Source organism: Rosa rugosa, chromosome 2 (genome assembly GCF_958449725.1).
Source record: "Rosa rugosa chromosome 2, drRosRugo1.1, whole genome shotgun sequence".
In the NCBI taxonomy this organism is placed as follows: Eukaryota; Viridiplantae; Streptophyta; class Magnoliopsida; order Rosales; family Rosaceae; genus Rosa; species Rosa rugosa.
This window is the reverse complement of record NC_084821.1, coordinates 71,741,279-71,762,918: the sequence shown is the minus strand read 5'-3', so window position 1 is coordinate 71,762,918 and position 21,640 is coordinate 71,741,279. Positions and strand designations below refer to the sequence as shown.

At 38.2% G+C, this 21,640-nt stretch overlaps 2 protein-coding genes and 1 long non-coding RNA gene across 5 annotated transcripts; 2 read left to right on the top strand and 1 right to left on the bottom strand.

Annotated features, from left to right (window-relative positions):
* The first annotated feature begins 4,090 nt into the window (after positions 1-4,090).
* On the top strand, positions 4,091-9,223 carry LOC133729950 (homeobox protein knotted-1-like LET6). The gene is made up of 4 exons (XM_062157575.1): positions 4,091-5,186; positions 5,355-5,628; positions 8,498-8,751; positions 8,847-9,223. Exons 1-4 carry the CDS (start codon positions 4,770-4,772, stop codon positions 9,051-9,053), a joined length of 1,152 nt encoding a protein of 383 aa, XP_062013559.1. The 5' UTR covers positions 4,091-4,769; the 3' UTR covers positions 9,054-9,223.
* An 858-nt stretch (positions 9,224-10,081) lies between these two features.
* LOC133733610 (uncharacterized) lies at positions 10,082-19,853 on the top strand. 3 transcript variants are annotated; one of them, XR_009857796.1, is made up of 4 exons: positions 10,082-10,798; positions 11,558-11,632; positions 18,576-18,650; positions 19,652-19,853. It is a non-coding gene; the product is annotated as an uncharacterized LOC133733610 (long non-coding RNA). The 3 variants fall into 3 exon arrangements; XR_009857798.1 differs by lacking the exons at positions 18,576-18,650; positions 19,652-19,853 and adding an exon at positions 12,634-12,979; XR_009857797.1 differs by lacking the exons at positions 10,082-10,798; positions 11,558-11,632 and adding an exon at positions 17,313-17,816.
* Positions 13,487-17,259, bottom strand: LOC133734235 (protein WUSCHEL-like). Its single transcript, XM_062161872.1, has 2 exons — positions 14,538-17,259; positions 13,487-14,448 (listed from the first exon to the last, which is right to left on the bottom strand). Exons 1-2 carry the CDS (start codon positions 15,061-15,063, stop codon positions 14,231-14,233), a joined length of 744 nt encoding a protein of 247 aa, XP_062017856.1. The 5' UTR covers positions 15,064-17,259; the 3' UTR covers positions 13,487-14,230.
* Positions 19,854-21,640: the final 1,787 nt, after the last annotated feature.

Sequence of the window (21,640 nt, the reverse complement as noted above, 5' to 3'; positions counted from 1 at the left end):
TAATTTCAATCTTGCTAACTTAATTATCTTTTTTTGCCAATAATATTGTTGATTTTTCATTTTTTTTCTATAATGATTGACAAGTGATGATTTTTACCTTCTCCTTTTTCTTTTTCTTTTCACTTACACTTTTCCTTTTATGATTTTTTTTTTTCAAAAACATTACTTTTTTTAAAGGAACTATGTTTCAAGTTTCTGTTTGAGAGACATACTAACGTCTTGAAAAGTTAAAATGCATAGTGATCATTTGAGAGTAAATTTGGAGCAGTAAACTGTGAAAAAAGCGTATGAAAAAAAAAAGAAAAAGAAAAATGAAAGAGGTTCAACAAGTTCCTCCAACTAGGTATTCTGCAAAATAAATTAAAAATTAAAAATTTTAAAAACTGGGTATTATGCAACATATTCGAGGCAGCAAAGTCGAACAAGTTTCATCACAGTGCTAGAAGATTCAACAATGTCTTCCACAGGGTAAATACAAATTTACAAGTCATTGAAATTTAAAGAACATCTAGCTTATAGAGCATTCTCAACTGTCAACTGTGAAAGTGGGAAGTATCAACTATTAACAATTACCGGGTAGTTCAGAGAGGGCTACTTCTCTCTTTCTATATATACCATTGCTAGTGCTCCCATCAGTCCCATGTATAATATTAAGTCATTAACTTAAGGACTACTTCGTGGACAATAATTAACTTAAAATCGAAATACGTCTTATATATTCGAAGTGTGTCAGTGTGCGAGAAAAATAAGAAAGGAATTATGCAGTGAGACAATGAAAAAAAGACAATTTGTTCTCCATTGATTGGAGCTTTCTTTTCTGCGATTTTTCACATCAGGTGTGGATCGAGTGGATTGTGGAGCAGCGGGAGCTTCATAGGGCCATACATGATGGAGCTTCTAGCTTTAGTGGGAGAGAGAAAAAATGGAACCTAGCTCGCCAACCCAAGAACCTAGCTTAGCTAGAAGCTAGAGAGAGATTTCAGGAAGAGACATTCGGACTGTCCCACTAACTTTACCAGCTTTATTTTCTAGCTGCAGCAAAACCCCAGTTTTTTCCTGTGCTGAATAATTACAGCTTAGATCGATGCTATGACCGTGACCAGATATTGTAATAATTAAGAGATATAATTTGATGGGATGGAGACATTTTACATTTACACCTGCTTTAGAAAAAAAAAGAAAGAAAAGACTTTGTCAGTTTATTTTTCACTTGACCAAACCCTTGAAGACTGAAAAGGTTATCTGGGTCTAGCTCCCATATTTGCTCTTCTCTCTATTGTCTCGTCTGAAACTGGGATATCGATCACTGTTTCCAAGTGTGAGATGTAAATGAAAATATTTGAGGATACCGGCCAAAAAAAAAATATTTGAGGATTATAACACATTGAACTTGGAAGGCAGGTTAATAGGTTATACGAAGGATATATGCATGGCATGCAGATGAAGATTTGCTTGTGCTAGCTTCTGTGGTTCCATATATTTGTACTTTTTTGGGTCATCCATAAAATTGTCTTCAAAATTTCAATTTGACATTATGGTAATATAACATCTTAATTGTCTAAATGGCTTACTACGGGAGAAGTCTATATATGCCCCTACAATAATTTTTTTTTTCTTTTACATAATATTGAAAAATAAATAAAATTAAAAGTGAAAATTTGAACAACATTGAATATATCATTAATAATCAATTTATGAGAAAGTCTAAACTATATGTTAAAAGAATTTAAGGAACAGGTGCACTATATATTTATTTTGGTCCAATATCAAGAGAGCCGGCCATGAGTCATTGATATCATTATTATTTACAGATGTGTCTTTTTTTTTTTTTGCTTGCTTGCTTCGTAAAGCAATTTCACCACATATATATAAGTATAGGTTTTATATCTTCCTCCATGACTCCATGAACACAAGCCTAAAAAAAAAAAAAAAAAAATCACAGAAAAAAGACATGTTTAGTACATTTCAACACAAAGTAGGTCAAACTACTTAAACGGATGAATCCATTTATATTGAAATTGAGTTTTTTTAAGACTCATAATAAGTGTTGGGATTTGTCTAAGATACATCAAGTAAATTAATTTGATTAAGAGGTAAACTAACTATATGCATTGTTAAATTAGTTTGAGACTACTATCTCTATATCAAATTATTCTATCTCTATATTGAATAAAGTCTACTTAATGCATTAGATTATTAGTATATTAATGTACTGTAAAATACTTTTATGAGTGTCAAAAATAAAAAATTCATTTTCAGATCTAGATTTCTCGATCTTTATTTTTTTAATATTATATATATACTAAAGTAAAATGGGTTTGGTACTATTTATTTAATAGTGACAGACCATTTTGCCCTTACATTCTTTAAAATTTTACTAAAATAGAATGTGTGTTGATACTATTCATTTAATAGTAACCAGACCATTTTGCCCTTGCATTATTTGGAATTTTACCTAATTACTCTTGACAGGTGTCAGTCTTCTGTGTTACTAAGTTATTTCAGAGTGTTTTCTCTTCTTTGCTCTACCAAACGACAGAGGGAGCTAGACCTGTAAATGGACCGGATTTTGATCCGGACCCGCTCCAGATCCGTAGCTATTAAACGGGTTTGGATCGAACATTTTGATCCGTTGATCCGTTAATGATCCGAATCCGTTAACCCGTTTAATAAACGGATCGGATTTGGATTTAGGTCGATCCGATCCGTTAATGATCCGACCCGTTTTAGTAATAAATAAATATTATTTTTTATTAATATATTATTATTTTTTAAAAATATAAAATATAAAATATAAAATATTAAAGATTTCTAATATTACTTTTTTGCAGAAATCTAAGAGGCAGTCTTCGTAATTTTATTTTTGACAATGTAATTTTATTTTTGGTGATACTCTTCATGTAGATCATGTTATTTTAATATTTTATTAATATCTTATAAGAAATTATGATATAAATTTAATATTACTATTTAAAATTTAAAAATATTTGAAATTATAAACGGATCGGATTAGCGGATCGGGTATCCGTTAATCTGACGGGTACGGATTTGGATCGAGGTATCAATGATCCGCCGGGTTAACGGAGCGGGTTTGGATCGAATTTTTTTTTTAGTAAACGGATTTGGATTTAGGTCGATCCGATCCGAACCCGGTCCATTTACAGGTCTAGAGGGAGCTGAGCGATTCTATTTGTTTTTTTTATTATTTATTTTGCTCTACTACGTTCTGTTTGTTGTTCACTTTTCTTTCACTAGCACCGAGTGATAGAGAGAGATAGACAGGGACGATTGTTCTTATTCTTTGCGCGACTCGGCCAGAAAGAGGGGGATAGGGAACTGAAGAGCTTTCCATCTAAGAAAGAAGATCAAGAATCTAGATATTTAATTTTCGATTCCTTTTTTTTTTATTTTTATAAGTTTCTTTTGGTTTCTCAAGTTGGTTTTTTATTTTGATTGTAATATTTTCATACTAAAGAGCACGAACAAGATGAATTCTTTGAAATTGGTTTAGAATATGAAAGTGAAAAATAATGCGTTGACGATCTATATATGTTTGTTTTGAAAGAAACCTGCAATCTTTCACTGAATACTATGATATAACCCTCCTAATGTCATATGCTCTTATTGTTACTAATTTATGAAAATTATGTGAAGATACAAACAACATCTATATCCATTATAATTTATGAACCTATAACTTCACCGTCACTAATTTCGACCTTCTTCTATTCCTTTATTGATGCAGATTTAGAGTAACCATAGTTATAGATAATGAGTCTGATGTATGAACCGCCATCATTATGGGAAAACCAACTTATGAAATATATAAATTTATAATTAATAACAGTATAAAATTTAGCAAGTAAATAAACCCGCATCGCGCAGGAGAAATTAGCTAGTTACTTTCTAAATTTTATGACATCTTAAAGGTTTTGACAAGAAAATATTGGCGTTAGAGAGATTGAAGAAGAGGACAAGACAAGTGCGAATATTAAATGAGTGGACAGATTGCCATCAAGCTCCAGTAGTAAACAAGAAAAAGCAAAGGGTGTAGACTACACAATACAGTAGCGGGAGAGATAAGAGTGAACAGCTTAGACTGTGATTCTTTCCAATCTCTCTCTCTCTCTCTCTCACTACATACTATTATACTATTAGGCAATTGTTTGGCTCTTCCTCGATTTGATCGATCGTCTCTCTCTCTCTCTCAATTCTTTGCCAGTAATGGCAGTGCAAGTAAAGAGGGTGAGGGTGTTTTCATCGGGAAGGTAAAGCTTTGCTTCTTCACACGTCCCAGTTCTCTCTTTCTGCTTTCACACATATTCATTCACATGATCAACCCAACTCCAACCAACCAGTGAACTCAGATTTACTGTGCTTGTTACTCAATCTGAACCACCACCGCGTGCGGACTCTGATCACTGAATTTCCTACTAGGATTATCACAGAGGGAAAATACTGTTCATTACTGCTATCTAGCTTGTTTATATAAAAACAAGCACTCTTCAAGTGAAAACCAGCTGAAGCAGGCTTTGGCAGACCCAACAAATTGAGAAAAGCTACCCCCACTACTACTACCACTATCACTAACTTAGGATTTTCCTGCATAAAGCCTGAAACTCGTGTAGCTTAAAACCCGGGAGAGCCTTTGCAGATATATACAAACTTTGTGTGTTGTCTTCGTCAATATTCTTATTATTATTATTACCATTATTGTAGCTAGCAAAACCTAGAATTGCGAAAATTGTCAAGAAAGAGATCCAGAGATAATGCAGGGTGGCGCTAATGGCACTAATTCGATGGCGTTTGGAGATAACAGTACTAACACTAACGGCGGAGGGCTGTTTCCGATGACGATGATGATGCCTCTGATGACTACTAACTCCCAGCACCATCATGGTCATCACTCGCTTCACTCGAATAACAGTCCGTTTCTTCTGCTACCTCCAAACCAAAACAATCATCAGCAAGACCAAACCCGCAATAGCAGCGGCGGCAGCTCATCTTTTGCTCTTGATAACCATAGCAATAACCCTGCAGCGGCGGTAGGCTGTTATTTCATGGATCACAACAACAACAGTGGTCATGGAAGCTCTTCTTCCTCTTCGTCTTCTTATATCAAGTCAAAGATCATGGCTCATCCTCACTATCACCGTCTACTGGCCGCCTACATCAACTGTCAAAAGGTCAAATTCAAACTCCTACTTGTCAATATATATACATCGCTTTTATACTCAGGACCCTAAAGACTTGTACTACTACTATTTACCTTTTTTTTTTCGGTGAAAAAACCTCATGGAAATTATGGTATTTCTGGATCTGAGTCTTGATATGTTTTGAAATGAGACAAGCAGGTTGGGGCGCCACCGGAGGTGGTGGGGAGGCTGGAAGAAGCATGCGAGTCGGCGACGACGATAGGTCAGATGGTAAGTAGTAGTAGTGGAAGTACACATGGACATGGTTCCCTTGGTGAAGATCCAGCTCTGGATCAGTTCATGGAGGCCTACTGTGAGATGCTGATCAAGTATGAGCAAGAGGTCTCCAAACCCTTCAAGGAAGCGATGCTTTTTTTAAAGAAGATCGAGTCCCAATTCAAAACCCTCACCGTTTCTTCTGCTTCCGATTCTGGTGAGATCATCATCATCATGACCTCTCTCCCCATCTCTCACACTGTTGCTCTTTAATAATTGTCAGTCTTTTGTGTGTCTGACTTAGATTAGCTAGCTAGCTAGCTAGCAAGATCTTTATCGCTTTGCTTGATCCGTTGATTATTATAATTATATAGAATTTAAAGATTATAATAACAAGCATGCATGGGGTGTGTATGTTTCCAAGGTCAGGTTTATTATTTGATATTATTATATAGCCAATAGATAGCTTGAGTCCTAAAGTACGAGCGTATTTAGTTATTTGATTTACTTACTTCGTTGTTTATTTACTTATTTATTTTCATTTAATTTCGTACTAAATTTCATTGCTGGGTTCCTTGTATCAAAATAAACAAGTTCTGTTCTAACTACTATTAGTGCTTATATATCATCGAAAAAAAATAAACTACTATTAGTACTTGCTAGGTTTCTGGGCAAATGTTGTTACTGATAGTATAATACAGACGGAGTTGTAAGTCATTGATTGTATTTTCTTGCTTTGTTTCTTCTTTTGGTGTGTCGGTATTTGATATTGAGATTTTTTAATGTTTCTTTTGAACTCCTCACCTCTTTTTAGTACTGACTGATTTTGACAAATTGTTGCACCTATAAAACATATAAGACAAATTACTTGCTAGTCCGTTTCAGGTACGTACATAGCTAGATATTAGGGTTAATCAATTTGAAGCCTAGTTCCCATACCAAGCAGTGAGAGAATTTGTATTTAGCTTTAATTACAACTGGATCTTGAAGGGAGAGGCGAGGAAGGAGTTTCCTTCATCTATTACATTGCAATATTTTCTGAATTAGGGTTTGAACTTTTAAATTCAATACTGTGTCTTGATCTCGTTTTTAGAAAGGTTTCAGCTAATCCTCTACGATAATTAGTTGAGTCACAATATCTGTAATTTTATTAAATGCTTCAACAAGCAAAATCTAATTATGTTCGTCATACAAGTAAGTTTAAACAAGACTTGACTAGGAACTAATTAATTGAACTAAATCCCATATAATCATTTAAGTCAAGATCTCTAATTGTATGTTGGACTTTGGGTGACTAATTGTAATTTTTTGCAAATTGGGATGAAGATAGCAAACATGAGCAATTAATGTTTGCACTTTGTAATTTTTGCAAATTGGGATGAAGATAGCAAACATGAGCAATTAATGTTTGCACTTTATGAGTAACTCAGTTTTGCTAATCCATGGATAGGTTGAACCATGCATGTAGTTATGATGGATGGCACAAGAAGAAAAAGTATACCTCAAAATATCTATTAGCTAAGAAAGTACGTATTAGCAAGACCAAAGTGTATTCGACTTCATTAACCAATATTGCAACTCTAACAAATCTGAGTGTGCATTCTTCCATGATCTTGCTAACCTTGCCACAGTTGCATCTCTGGCTCCTATAATATGAATTCTGTTCAGTATTTTGCTTATCATCGAGCTATATGTGGATAATTTCCTGAAGCGGTATCTATGCTGGAACTCTTCTGAATAAAATTTTGGTTTTATTATTTATTCATTTCTTTTTACCAGTAGGCATGTTATTTGATTACCTGTGATAGTAATACACTTTCCACTATTTACACAAATAAATAGAGGACAGTGTAATTGATAATATATTGCTTAGATCAAGCAATTAGAATGTACAATGAACATAGGATTAATGAGGTGGTTTAACAGATAGCATTTGATCTCAGGAGCTTCTTTCTGTTACATTGCTATTAGAAACATCAGCTATATATAGCTTGTTTCACTAGATCTTGATTATTATGCCTTGGGAAGAATACTTTATATTCTTCTTCTTAATCTAGATTGACGTGCAAGAGTTTCTTTTTTAGAGATCCATTGAGAAAAAAAATCTTGTTGAAATAATAGTCATGCAAATTTGTTTCAGAAACATTCTTCTGTATGAAATCAGGGTGTTTGTTCACTTGATTATTTTTACATAGAAAGATTATGATATTCTTCCTTATTAAAGATTATGATATTCTTCCTTTTTATTAAGACAAGGTATTCTTGGGACTTAAGCTTCACACACAAGTATAATAAGTATTTGGTAAGTAGTTTTTGCATGGGATTGAGGTTGTATTTTCTGTTGGGTATGAAAACAGAATATCTGTGGGTCTAAAAAGTTTGCCCTAGAAAGCAAAGAAACAAACACTATTTGCATCAGATACTTTTTACCTGTACAAAAACTCAAAAGTAGTTCCATTCTGGCATTCCCAATTATATTCCTCATGATTACCTTTATTTTAAATTTCGTCAGCAAAAGAAACACAGTTAAATTCACTATTCTGTCTTATGTATCCTATTTGTTCCCTATAATCTGTGGTTGTGCATGAAATATATTATGCATGGTAGAACATTAACCTGTAAATATTCATAAGCTTTTAGCAATAGGAATAATGGAAATAATGAGTACTATTTTAACCCAGCTGGTGCTTTTGAACTTTTGATCAAAGTATTTACTTTCCTTGGAACTCTAAGAAGTCAGTGTGATTCTCTGAAGAGAAAGCTGTACAAGTACAAAGGTCCTAAAGTATGTGACTAGAGCTAGCAGTTAATAATACAAAAATTTGACCTAGATTACCTAAAAACAGTGAAAAGTATCATGTGCTGTAGATGTTTGGAACTTTAAATACAATAATCTGCATGGTCTTATTCAGCTCATCATTCTTAGAAGAGATTATGAGTTCAATATTTAATAGTCAAAATTAGTATGTATTTGTTATTTCTTTTTTCAACCCAAAGTACAATGTTAAAGGTTGAGTTCTTAACTGGTAGGTAGCAACTTAGTTACAGGAGATTTATATGTTTAAATTATCATGAATGGTGAGCAGGTTGTGGAGAGGGAGGTATGGATAGGAACAATAATGGATCATCTGAAGAAGAGGTTGATGTGAATAACAGCTTGATAGATCCGCAAGCAGAAGATAGGGAGCTCAAAGGTCAGCTTCTGCGCAAGTACAGTGGATACTTGGGTAGCTTGAAGCAGGAGTTCATGAAGAAGAGGAAGAAAGGCAAGCTGCCTAAAGAGGCCAGGCAGCAGTTGCTCGATTGGTGGAGCCGACATTACAAATGGCCTTATCCATCAGTAAGTACTACTTCCACAGTTTAATTATCTATCATTGACTGCCCTTGTATTAGTTCCTCAAGAATGAGAAGTACCCTTAATTTTTATCTATGTAGGAGTCCCAGAAGTTGGCTCTTGCAGAATCAACAGGTCTGGACCAGAAGCAAATAAACAACTGGTTTATCAACCAAAGGAAACGGCATTGGAAGCCTTCGGAGGATATGCAGTTTGTGGTGATGGATGCTTCTCATCCCACCCACTATTACATGGACAATGTCTTGGGAAATCCTTTTCCTATGGACATTTCTCCCTCATTGCTCTGAGTCTCTAAGCCTCTGAGCATCCATAATCTCATAGAGTACTTGACTACTTGTTATATATAACTATATAGCCATGTATGCTAATTAAGATTCGAATTTTTAGTTAATTGTAGAATGCGAATTCATTTGGATCTGAACAATATATGATATATGTTGGATTATTTCTCATGCAATCTTGTGTACTGGTATGTCTATTTTAAATAAGGAAATCCAGAGCAGGTCCTGGATTATACTTGTACATAAATCCTCTTCTGAATGCTGATGATATGTTGAATTGCAACCATACCCTAGTTGATGATTTGATAATCATGATGAAGTTATGTAGTTTACAAGCTGTACGGGTTACATTCTTCTCGCTGGCTTCATTTTACATTGAGCAATATCTATGTCAGGGTCCAAAAGAGAAAATCAAAAACCAACTATGGTAGGAAGAATTTCTTTGCTAAATGAATTAAGAATTTGAGCCGTCACAATGTCCGGAAGAAAGAAAAAGGGCTTCACAATTTCAGATTCTAAAGAAATGAAAATGGAATGCTGATTTGTCTTGGGTTAACAACTTAACACTAAAATGTTTTAATGAATATCCCTACCATAGAAAAGTCATCGCTCTCCTCTCGAGTGGATGTTCATGAATATATTTTGACACCAACAACATAATGTTTAACTTTCTATTTCTTACTAGCATTGGAAATAACCGAGCAAAGGTATCAATTTTAATTTTCTAAAGCGACTTTTTGCTCTGCTAGGGTTTTGCCTAGCCGCAAAACTGATCGAGCGTGGAAATTGGTCCATCGACTTCTCGGGTTGGTGTGTCTGGCACTATCCCCTCTTGGGGTGTTTGGTGGGCTTATGCCCTCTGTAATAACCTAGTTTTTTTTAATCAAACAATTTGGTGGCAAACACCGGTTCCGTGATTTAAGGTTAGTGGACAATTGCATAATTTGAAGGCCGGTGCTTTAACATGATTATGCATGAGTGGAAGAACGAATCAATTAAGCTAAGAAACGAATTCTCTCTCTCTCACGTCCGAAACCACCCAAAACAGAGCAAAACTTCTCCAAACTCTCTCTCACTCCACCGGCCACCAATCAAGACCAGAACACTTCCTATAGCTTCGCCTCGACCTTGCGCAGCTGCAGGTGGCAGCCTTGAACCACGACACGGCCACCAGCGGCGGCGGGAAGCTCCGCCCGGTTTGAGCTCGTTTTGGTTCCAAGCTTGATATCTCAAGCTACCGGCCAACAATCCTCACCAAACTTCACCCACGAGCTCGCCTCAACGTCCTGAAGCTCCCAGAAGTGGCCTTGCACGGCGGCGCTACTCGTGGTGGCGGCTGGAAGCCAGACCCGATCAAATCGAAAAACCGAAGCTTCGATCGGTATATCTCGAGCTGTAGTGCATCGTTTTGATTGATTCTTTTTCCAGTGGGTTCCCCTTGATGTTGTTAACAACTCTCTAGAAGGCATCGAGGCCTGAAATTGAAGTTTTTACGTCGATCGGAGCCCTCGCCGGATTCTGCAAAATTCTGCAAATTTTCCGACCACCGAAGCTTTCGATCGGTATATCTCGAGCTACAGACCATATTTTTCTGTGATTCTTGAACCAATGCGTTCGTCTTGAGTTTCTTAACAACTCTCTAGAAGGAATCGAAGCCTGAAATTGAAGTTTTGACGTCGAAATCAAGCCTTGCCGGATTCTGCAAATTTCGCCGGATTCTGGAAATTTTCCGGCCACCTCGACTGTTCTAGGTAATTTCCGACCACTTCCTTTCGTTTTCAGACTTCATGCTAGTTATGAAAGTGGATCAACTCGTCATTTTGAACAAGTTTGTAGTTGACGACTTTTGCATCGGAGGTGGTTGACCGCCGCGTTGACCGCCGTTGACCGCCCACTGACCGCCGCTTGTGGCGGCGTATTCGACCATATTTTGAGTTTTTATTATCTAGGTGATGATCTACGCATCCTTACGAGCGTTTTGATATATAACATGGTCATGTTAGAAAAAGTTGATAAATAGTGGATTTACGTTTTTACGTTACTATTTACGGTTTTTTACGTTTTATCTTCGGTTTACGATCTGTGAAGATCAGACCATCGGTTTTACTTCAAATTTTAGTATGTTGATCGTATGACTGTCCCGATGACTTTGTGAGGTCACGGGCGAAGATCCGACCGTTGGATCTTCGTATAATTGAGAAATAGTTATTCGGAAGGCGATTCGTGAGAATCCGACCGTCGGATTTTCATATAATTTTGTGGAGATGTTAGTAAGGGCGATTCAGGAAGATCTGACCGTTGGATCTTCGTGATAATTTTGGAGGATGATCCTAAGGGCGATCCGTGAGGATCCGACCGTTGGATCATCATTAAATTCAGATCCGACCGTTGGATCATCGTTTAATTTGAATCCGACCGTTGGATCATCATTATATTCAGATCTGACCGTTGGATCGTCGTTTAATTACATTTATGAGTTGTTGGCTAAGTTAAGATCATTATTGGATTAGGTTATCGACGGATTGATTTGGTGGACGATTCGGATTGATGTATTTGGCTTTTTAGAAGACGCAGCTGGATTAGAGGTGAGTAAACCTCACGTGGTTCATATTACGAACCGAATAAATTTAATTACCTTATTTTGTCGTAATTGCGTGAAAATATTTATGGAATAAATATTTGTTTTAAAATCATATGGACTTGATCAACTACGGTCCATGGGTAAGTAAAATGATTTTTACTATACAAATGAATTTCTCAGTTTTATTGCATGTGAACTATAGTTGGTATTAGTGATTATCCCTGAGCGGATAATTACGTATATATATATTTACGTGATTATATGTGAATGGTGTGACATTGAAGAGTGTGGAATTGGGATGATTAAATTATTATGAATTGACATGTGACTTACCATATTTTTATGTGATGAACATGATTGATGAGTTCTTGTTAATATTCAAGATTTACATTGGAGGATGTATAGAGTTGGAGAAAGTAGGATTCTGAGGACGAGGTGTCCGAAGTTCGACGGTTAAGGATAACCGGAGTGTTTGTGTACTGAGGACGGGGATGTCCAAGGTGCGACGGTTTATTATTAACCGAAGTTGTGTACTGAGGACGGGGATGTCCAAGGTGCGACGGTTTATTATTAACCGAAGTTGTGTGCTGAGGACGGGGATGTCCAAAGCGCGACGGTTTATTATTAACCGAAGTATATGGTGCTGAGGACGGGGATGTCCAAAGCGCGACGGTTATAGTGTTAACCGAAGTATTTTTGCCGTTGCTTGACCCTAGGCCAAGGTGTCAGAGGTAACGAGGCAGTTAGAGCTCTAACGTGTTATGGGATGGGACCAAAGTGGTGATAGTGTTGTGAGATAGGACCAAAGTGGTGATATTGAATTGGTTTGACGTTTGCGTCGTGGATGTTGAGATTGTTGGTTGTGTTGTCGAGTTATAAGAATTGTAATTTAAAATCAACAGTTCTTTCTTGTTTACTCATACGAGCTTTAAAGATTTCTTTAAAGCTTACCGGGTTTTGTGTTGTTGCCAATTCCCGGTGCACTATTAAATTCAAATGGTGTAGCGGGAAATCCTACAGGTCAGGAAGATCAAGGCGGAGATCGTGCGGGTTAGAGTTTTTGTTTCAGTTTACAGCTTTGTAAATTGTGAGATGTATTATTAAGAGGTGTGAAGTGTGGTTGTTGTGAGAAAAAAATTCAGGACGTTTATTCTATTAAGTTGTATAATTCATGTTTCGGATTTTAATTGTATTTAAAATTCGGGGCGTGACAGTTTGGTATCAGAGCGTAAGGTACATATTTGGTGACGTGTCAATACCTTCCGAGTGATGGCCCGTCTGCAGCGGATCCCCATCGTGCGCTCTTCGGTATTGGCTAAGTCATTGGGTATGTGTGAGTGTTGGAAGTTGTTTAGGCCGCTAAGTCGTTTTAGGAACGTTAACACCTTCCCTGTAGTATTGACTTGGTTAATATGGACTTGTATTTGACTTATATTGTGTTTTAAGTGTTATACGTGTATTAGCCAAGCATACTATATTTCTTAGGTGTTGAATATTCGAAGGAGTAGTACTTAGAACTACAGAGTTGTCTTGTAGGTTCGTATTTGAATAAGTTCAGTTACCGCGAGTTATAATCTTTAAGGGATGGAAACCTTCGGATTTAACTCTATTGAGTTAGGGTGATTGTTTTATGGAAGTGAGGTTCTTTTGGATGTTGAGGTGTTTGGTTGAAGGCATGATGTTGGCCTATGCACGTACCTAGTGTGGATACGAGTATGAATTGATGGAATTTTTGCCTTATTAGGTTGGATATACAGATGTTTTTGATTTGATTCTTGACTCATGTGGAGTGGTGGGTAGTATTGCGGTTTGGGGATGAATTATTGTGGTTAATTCTTCCATGTGTTTGTAAGTTGATGAGCAGGGTTTAAGTTGTGAGAAAGGAGTTTGATCTCGTGTTTGAGTGATTGAGACGAACGACTATATATTTGAGGTTGTTTTGTGTTTTAAGTTTATGTAGACGGGACACTTAAAGTTTTGAAATAGAGTTTGATTTTTAGTTGATAGATAATGGGGAGAATTAGAATCAACTCTTTGTTAATGATCTTGGACGAGAGTGTGTTTCTATGGTTATGGATTTTAGGTGAAATGGTTAAATACAATTTTGGGTATTGATGATAGTGACATGATTGGGTATCCATAGTGGTTCAAGTGAATTACTATGCGGTATGGAGTTGATTCGATGTATGAATCGTGAAATCTTAGGGTTGAATTATGGTAAGTTTGATGGAGCATGTTTTAGAGGGAATGGTTGAGATTTTATATGACTAGCACGAGTAACTCTAAGGATGTGAGTTTTCCTAGTTAACTCAGGAAGTGTTTAGCTTTATTAATCCCTAATTCTAGCGACGAAATTATTGTGTTTGGTTTGACTCAGAGGATACTAGCTTGACCTCTGTGCAACTTAATTGATTGTTTGTGATAAATCATTATGATTGATGTGTGCAGCAGAGTTGTCAATGGTTTTGAAAATAGTATTGGGTGACCAAGGTTGATCCTTGGTGTTGTTGTTGGTTTAACAAAAAGAAGAAACGACATACATGCACACCATCTTATTGATTTAATATTACAAAAAGGAAATTGGAACTACGCTATACTAAGCCTAATTGGTAGCTCCGGATGGGTTGAGGCTGAGCTCAAGAGAAACGTTAGAGCCACTGTTGTAACCGCCTGAGCCACCAGAATAGTAACCAAATGCGCTACCTTCCTCAGAAGTAGTCTTCGGGTTACCAAAGACGTCCTCGCCGTGCACGGGGAACAGAGGAAGAGTTTCAACCTCCTGGTGATCTCCTCCTCGTTGTTGCAGGGATGTTTGTCCTCCTGTTGTGCCAAAAGAGTTGTACTGGTATTAGTGTTGAAGTGTGAGGAAGAATATGAAACAAAATTTAAATCAAGAAATCCTTCATTACCAGTAGAATAGGTGGAACCAAAGTTGAGATCAATGGATCTACCATCATCAGTAGAACTAGTGGACCCAAAATTGATGTCAATGGATCCACCAGCTGGCCCAAAATTGATGTCGATGGATCCACCAGCACCAGTAGAACCAGTGGACCCAAAATTGAGATCAATGGATCCACCAGTACCAGGAGAACTAGTTCCCATGGGCACTTGAGCAGCCTGATTGCACCTCTTCATCTGCTTCTCTCGAGCCCTGACATTCTGGAACCAAAAATAAATGTTCTTGCCCTCAACCTGTCCATACTGTTGCAGCTGGAGACAGATCTCGTGAATCTGCTCTGTAGTTGGGGTCTTAACTCCCTTGTCGTAGTAAAGATCCCTGAGGATCCTTATTTGATCTGGAGTAGGAACCCACCTGGCACGGCTTCGCCAGAAATCTGTGTTGGCACTACTCCCGGCTGCTTGGTTGTTTCCTCCATCCTCGATTTGTTGCTGGGTTTGTAGCTCCATTAGTTGCAGAGTTCGTGGTTCCATGGTGATGAGTTGAGAGGAAGTGTAAATTGAAGAACGAAGTTGTTGAGTGTTTGTGGGAGATTGACCTTAGAAGGATTAAGGTCGATGAAGGGGTATTGGAGATCTGAAAGTTCAGAGGAAAGAAGAGATCGAATCTTCAAATGGAAGAAAAGATCTGAGAGAGAAGGATTGAAGATTTGAGAGTGAAAAAAACCTGGGGATTTGAGAAGAGAAAGGCTGAAGAGTTGAGAGAGAAAGGCTTGAGCTCGGAAGAAAATTTCTTTTCCTTTGGAGTGAACAGTCGCGTCTCCAGAATGCACCTATTTATAGAACAAGGTGAGCAGATCTCCACCGTTGGATGAACGATCTCAGAATTTGAATCCACGCGTTGGATTAAAGTCGCCCCGAAACCCGGAAAAGCTGTTGGCGCGTGTTGAGCGTGTAAGGGGACCGAGGGAATCTCGAGGCGCTGTGGCAGACAGCTGTAGCCGAAAGCAGATTTGACTGCCGTAAATCACGGAAGGGATAAGCCGTGACACAAGTGGGCCGTACTTGGGCCTGTCTCGGATCAAGGCATCACTGTAGCTGTGGGTGGAGGCCTGATGGGCCGAGTTTCAGAAACAGTCTTGGATGTTTTGGGCCGAATTGTTGAAACAGTTGAAACAGTTGGTTTAAATAAAAGGATTGGTATGAATAATAACGTGAGCAGCCGTGCTCGAGTGGTTGAGTGTAAAGTTCGTGTACAAGAGGTCTGAGGTTCGAACCTCGCCTCTCGTTTATTTTTATTATGTTCGTTTATGACATAATAAGTATAAAATTTGTACACATTTTATTAAGCACAACTTGTGCTCCAGTGGTTGGGAGCGAGGCATTGGTTTAAAGGGTCGGGAGTTCGAGACTTGCCTCCTGATATATTTTATTTATGTTCGCTTAGGACATAATAAATATAACGCGTGTGCTTCTATTAATGAAAGCAGCTCTTGCTTCAGTGGTTGGGAGAGAAGCATTGGTTTAGGGGGTCTGGAGTTCGAACCTTACCTCCTACAAATATTTTTGGATCCCGTATATGCTTGATATACGGACGCATATACGGTTTGTACGGTATGCATACGTATATATGGTCTGTACGGTATGCATACGTATATACAGTTGTACGGTATACATACATATATACGGTCTGTACGGTATGCATACGTATATACGGTATGTACAATTTCATACCGTAGTCGAGCTGAAAGTTGGTGGGCCGATTGGTAGGCCCAAATAGTAAGCCCAATTGTTCGGCCGAATGGTAGGCCCAAATGTTAAACCCAACTTGTTTCGGGCCGGTTCGAAATGTGAATGGTTCGGTTTCTTCGGCCCAATTGGCCAGCCCTAATGCTTAGCCCAAGGATTGAGCAAGCCCAAGTCATCATCACTGGGTGACATGTTTTATTGGCGTGCTTTTGAGAATGATTTGTTTTGAGTGATGCTAATTGAGAAGCGAAACGCTTTGTGGGAGTGTTTACTGTGCTTGTATGCCAGTACAGGATGACGATCTGTGTGAAAACAGCTATATGTGCAATGCCACGTGGTGATTTGAGTGTGGGTTGCTTGAGGCAATTGTTGTGTTGTAATTTTGAGAAATGATGCGGTGAAGGAATGTCATGTTGATGACTTAAGTGGGGATGAGGATTTCATTTGTGAATTCTCGTTGTGTGAGTTTACGTTTGTGATGAAAGGATTTAGTGGCCATAGGAATGTATTTTTATACAAAGGGCTGTGGTTTTGTAGATTACTACAGTTTTGGGAAAGATGGAGATTCGATGGTTAGGTTAACTGTAATCGAGAGCAATTAACTTGCGCTTAAATTTCGGGACGAAATTTCTTTAAGGAGGGTAGATTGTAATAACCTAGTTTTTTTTAATCAAACAATTTGGTGGCAAACACCGGTTCCGTGATTTAAGGTTAGTGGACAATTGCATAATTTGAAGGCCGGTGCTTTAACATGATTATGCATGAGTGGAAGAACGAATCAATTAAGCTAAGAAACGAATTCTCTCTCTCTCACGTCCGAAACCACCCAAAACAGAGCAAAACTTCTCCAAACTCTCTCTCACTCCACCGGCCACCAATCAAGACCAGAACACTTCCTATAGCTTCGCCTCGACCTTGCGCAGCTGCAGGTGGCAGCCTTGAACCACGACACGGCCACCAGCGGCGGCGGGAAGCTCCGCCCGGTTTGAGCTCGTTTTGGTTCCAAGCTTGATATCTCAAGCTACAGGCCAACAATCCTCACCAAACTTCACCCACGAGCTCGCCTCAACGTCCTGAAGCTCCCAGAAGTGGCCTTGCACGGCGGCGCTACTCGTGGTGGCGGCTGGAAGCCAGACCCGATCAAATCGAAAAACCGAAGCTTCGATCGGTATATCTCGAGCTGTAGTGCATCGTTTTGATTGATTCTTTTTCCAGTGGGTTCCCCTTGATGTTGTTAACAACTCTCTAGAAGGCATCGAGGCCTGAAATTGAAGTTTTTACGTCGATCGGAGCCCTCGCCGGATTCTGCAAAATTCTGCAAATTTTCCGACCACCGAAGCTTTCGATCGGTATATCTCGAGCTACAGACCATATTTTTCTGTGATTCTTGAACCAATGCGTTCGTCTTGAGTTTCTTAACAACTCTCTAGAAGGAATCGAAGCCTGAAATTGAAGTTTTGACGTCGAAATCAAGCCTTGCCGGATTCTGCAAATTTCGCCGGATTCTGGAAATTTTCCGGCCACCTCGACTGTTCTAGGTAATTTCCGACCACTTCCTTTCGTTTTCAGACTTCATGCTAGTTATGAAAGTGGATCAACTCGTCATTTTGAACAAGTTTGTAGTTGACGACTTTTGCATCGGAGGTGGTTGACCGCCGCGTTGACCGCCGTTGACCGCCCACTGACCGCCGCTTGTGGCGGCGTATTCGACCATATTTTGAGTTTTTATTATCTAGGTGATGATCTACGCATCCTTACGAGCGTTTTGATATATAACATGGTCATGTTAGAAAAAGTTGATAAATAGTGGATTTACGTTTTTACGTTACTATTTACGGTTTTTTACGTTTTATCTTCGGTTTACGATCTGTGAAGATCAGACCATCGGTTTTACTTCAAATTTTAGTATGTTGATCGTATGACTGTCCCGATGACTTTGTGAGGTCACGGGCGAAGATCCGACCGTTGGATCTTCGTATAATTGAGAAATAGTTATTCGGAAGGCGATTCGTGAGAATCCGACCGTCGGATTTTCATATAATTTTGTGGAGATGTTAGTAAGGGCGATTCAGGAAGATCTGACCGTTGGATCTTCGTGATAATTTTGGAGGATGATCCTAAGGGCGATCCGTGAGGATCCGACCGTTGGATCATCATTAAATTCAGATCCGACCGTTGGATCATCGTTTAATTTGAATCCGACCGTTGGATCATCATTATATTCAGATCTGACCGTTGGATCGTCGTTTAATTACATTTATGAGTTGTTGGCTAAGTTAAGATCATTATTGGATTAGGTTATCGACGGATTGATTTGGTGGACGATTCGGATTGATGTATTTGGCTTTTTAGAAGACGCAGCTGGATTAGAGGTGAGTAAACCTCACGTGGTTCATATTACGAACCGAATAAATTTAATTACCTTATTTTGTCGTAATTGCGTGAAAATATTTATGGAATAAATATTTGTTTTAAAATCATATGGACTTGATCAACTACGGTCCATGGGTAAGTAAAATGATTTTTACTATACAAATGAATTTCTCAGTTTTATTGCATGTGAACTATAGTTGGTATTAGTGATTATCCCTGAGCGGATAATTACGTATATATATATTTACGTGATTATATGTGAATGGTGTGACATTGAAGAGTGTGGAATTGGGATGATTAAATTATTATGAATTGACATGTGACTTACCATATTTTTATGTGATGAACATGATTGATGAGTTCTTGTTAATATTCAAGATTTACATTGGAGGATGTATAGAGTTGGAGAAAGTAGGATTCTGAGGACGAGGTGTCCGAAGTTCGACGGTTAAGGATAACCGGAGTGTTTGTGTACTGAGGACGGGGATGTCCAAGGTGCGACGGTTTATTATTAACCGAAGTTGTGTACTGAGGACGGGGATGTCCAAGGTGCGACGGTTTATTATTAACCGAAGTTGTGTGCTGAGGACGGGGATGTCCAAAGCGCGACGTTTTATTATTAACCGAAGTATATGGTGCTGAGGACGGGGATGTCCAAAGCGCGACGGTTATAGTGTTAACCGAAGTATTTTTGCCGTTGCTTGACCCTAGGCCAAGGTGTCAGAGGTAACGAGGCAGTTAGAGCTCTAACGTGTTATGGGATGGGACCAAAGTGGTGATAGTGTTGTGAGATAGGACCAAAGTGGTGATATTGAATTGGTTTGACGTTTGCGTCGTGGATGTTGAGATTGTTGGTTGTGTTGTCGAGTTATAAGAATTGTAATTTAAAATCAACAGTTCTTTCTTGTTTACTCATACGAGCTTTAAAGATTTCTTTAAAGCTTACCGGGTTTTGTGTTGTTGCCAATTCCCGGTGCACTATTAAATTCAAATGGTGTAGCGGGAAATCCTACAGGTCAGGAAGATCAAGGCGGAGATCGTGCGGGTTAGAGTTTTTGTTTCAGTTTACAGCTTTGTAAATTGTGAGATGTATTATTAAGAGGTGTGAAGTGTGGTTGTTGTGAGAAAAAAATTCAGGACGTTTATTCTATTAAGTTGTATAATTCATGTTTCGGATTTTAATTGTATTTAAAATTCGGGGCGTGACACCCTCTTTCTTCTCGTTTCCTCTTCTGGTTTTGCCATGGCGGGATTGGCGTCGAGGAGGTGATGGCTCTAGGCTCTCTGGCGGTTGGATTTGGTGGGCTGGCAACCGGATCGGTGTTCTTTTTGGGGCGACGGCTTGGTTTGCTAGAACCGGCGGTGCTGTTCATGGCAGTTTGTGTGTCAGTTCTGGGTTTTGGAAGGCCGGTGGTAGCTCCAGGGTTACCAAGTCGGCGTTACAGGGCGTTGAGTCCGACAACGACGCTGATGTCATGACGGCTAGGCTGCAGAGCGGCGGCTTTGTTGTAGGGCAAGATCTGAGCGGCGGCTTTGTCTGGAGCCTTCTAATGGGCCTTAGTTTTTAGGCTCTGGATTTTACTGCCTTATGGTGAGAAGAAGGTTGGTAAGCTTGTTGAGGCTTTTGAGAAGACAAAGACATCCAAGAAGGACAATTCGGCTTATTCTACTAGTGGTGTGAGCTCCAACTCGTAAGGGAAGGAGTTGGCTATTTTTTAATTTTCTTTCTAGGGTTATAAGCCTGTGTGAGAGTGAATGAAATTCTATGAGTCTTCTATGACATTTCTAGTTTCTTACTTGTACCACAATTGCGTGATTGACAAGAGAGGGCTAGTTGAATGATTTTGTTTCCGTAGAGGGCGAGGTTTACTCATTCTTAGATAGGTTTGCTTAAAAGCGAGCGTTCAAAAAATCTTAATGATTTGCTTTAGCTTAGATAGGTTGTTTCGGTTTTTCTTGCTGAAGTTTGCTTGTGTAAGTTATGGTATACCCTAGCCTTTGGTTGTTGATCTAATGAAATCAACTTCTATTTCACAAAAAAAAAAAAAAAACAACCGAGCAAAGGTCTAAAGATCCTCTATTTGATTTATAAATAGACAATGATGTTCATCTGGTTAGTATCTGATATCAAGAAAATTATGTTCAATCGCCGTCGGATGTAAATTTAACAGTGAAAAACAAAACAACTCAATTTAAAAATAATTATTTACACCGTTGTATTTACATCCAAATGTGGTTGAACATAATTTATTTATTTATTTATTTATTTTTAAGAATTTGAACATAAATTTCTTAGTCAGTTTTGAACACTGCTTTATAAATAGAATAGTTAATCATATTAATTACCATATGTCCATATTAACATGGAGTCATGGACACATAACATTTAAAATCATTGCCCGTGAGCTATCATTATCAGTTTTTTTTAGAATAATCTGCACTGTAAAGATTACAGATGAGTTGAGTGGGAAAAAAAATTATCGATTCTACTTAAACCAAGCATTCAAAATCCTGTAACCTTAAAATGCAAACTTTGTTTTCATAGGATTTTACCTATAGACCACGTTTGATTTGCGGAAAGTAAGTATCAGGAAAGGAAACTTGTTCATTTCTTGCGTTTGGGATGCAAAAGGAAAGGAAATTATTTCCTGAAGGAATGGAAAATAAGGGGGAAAGTGGTTCATTCCAAAACCCAAAGGAATCACTTTCCCTTTTTCTTTCCTTGCATTTATTACTCACAACATATTATTTTATTACATTATTTACAAACTTTTTAACAACTTTCCTGATAACTTTCCTTACGTTACCAAACATCGGAATGAAAAATTGTTGGGAAATCTCATTTCTCTTTCCATGGGATAGACAAAGGAATTACTTTTCTTTCCGTAAACCCAATGAGGCCAGTGTGAAGAAAAAACGAGGTAGAGTTTCTCAACGGACTTTTATTTCAACTTTTTGGTCCAGTTATACTTAAGCCCCATGTGTAAGC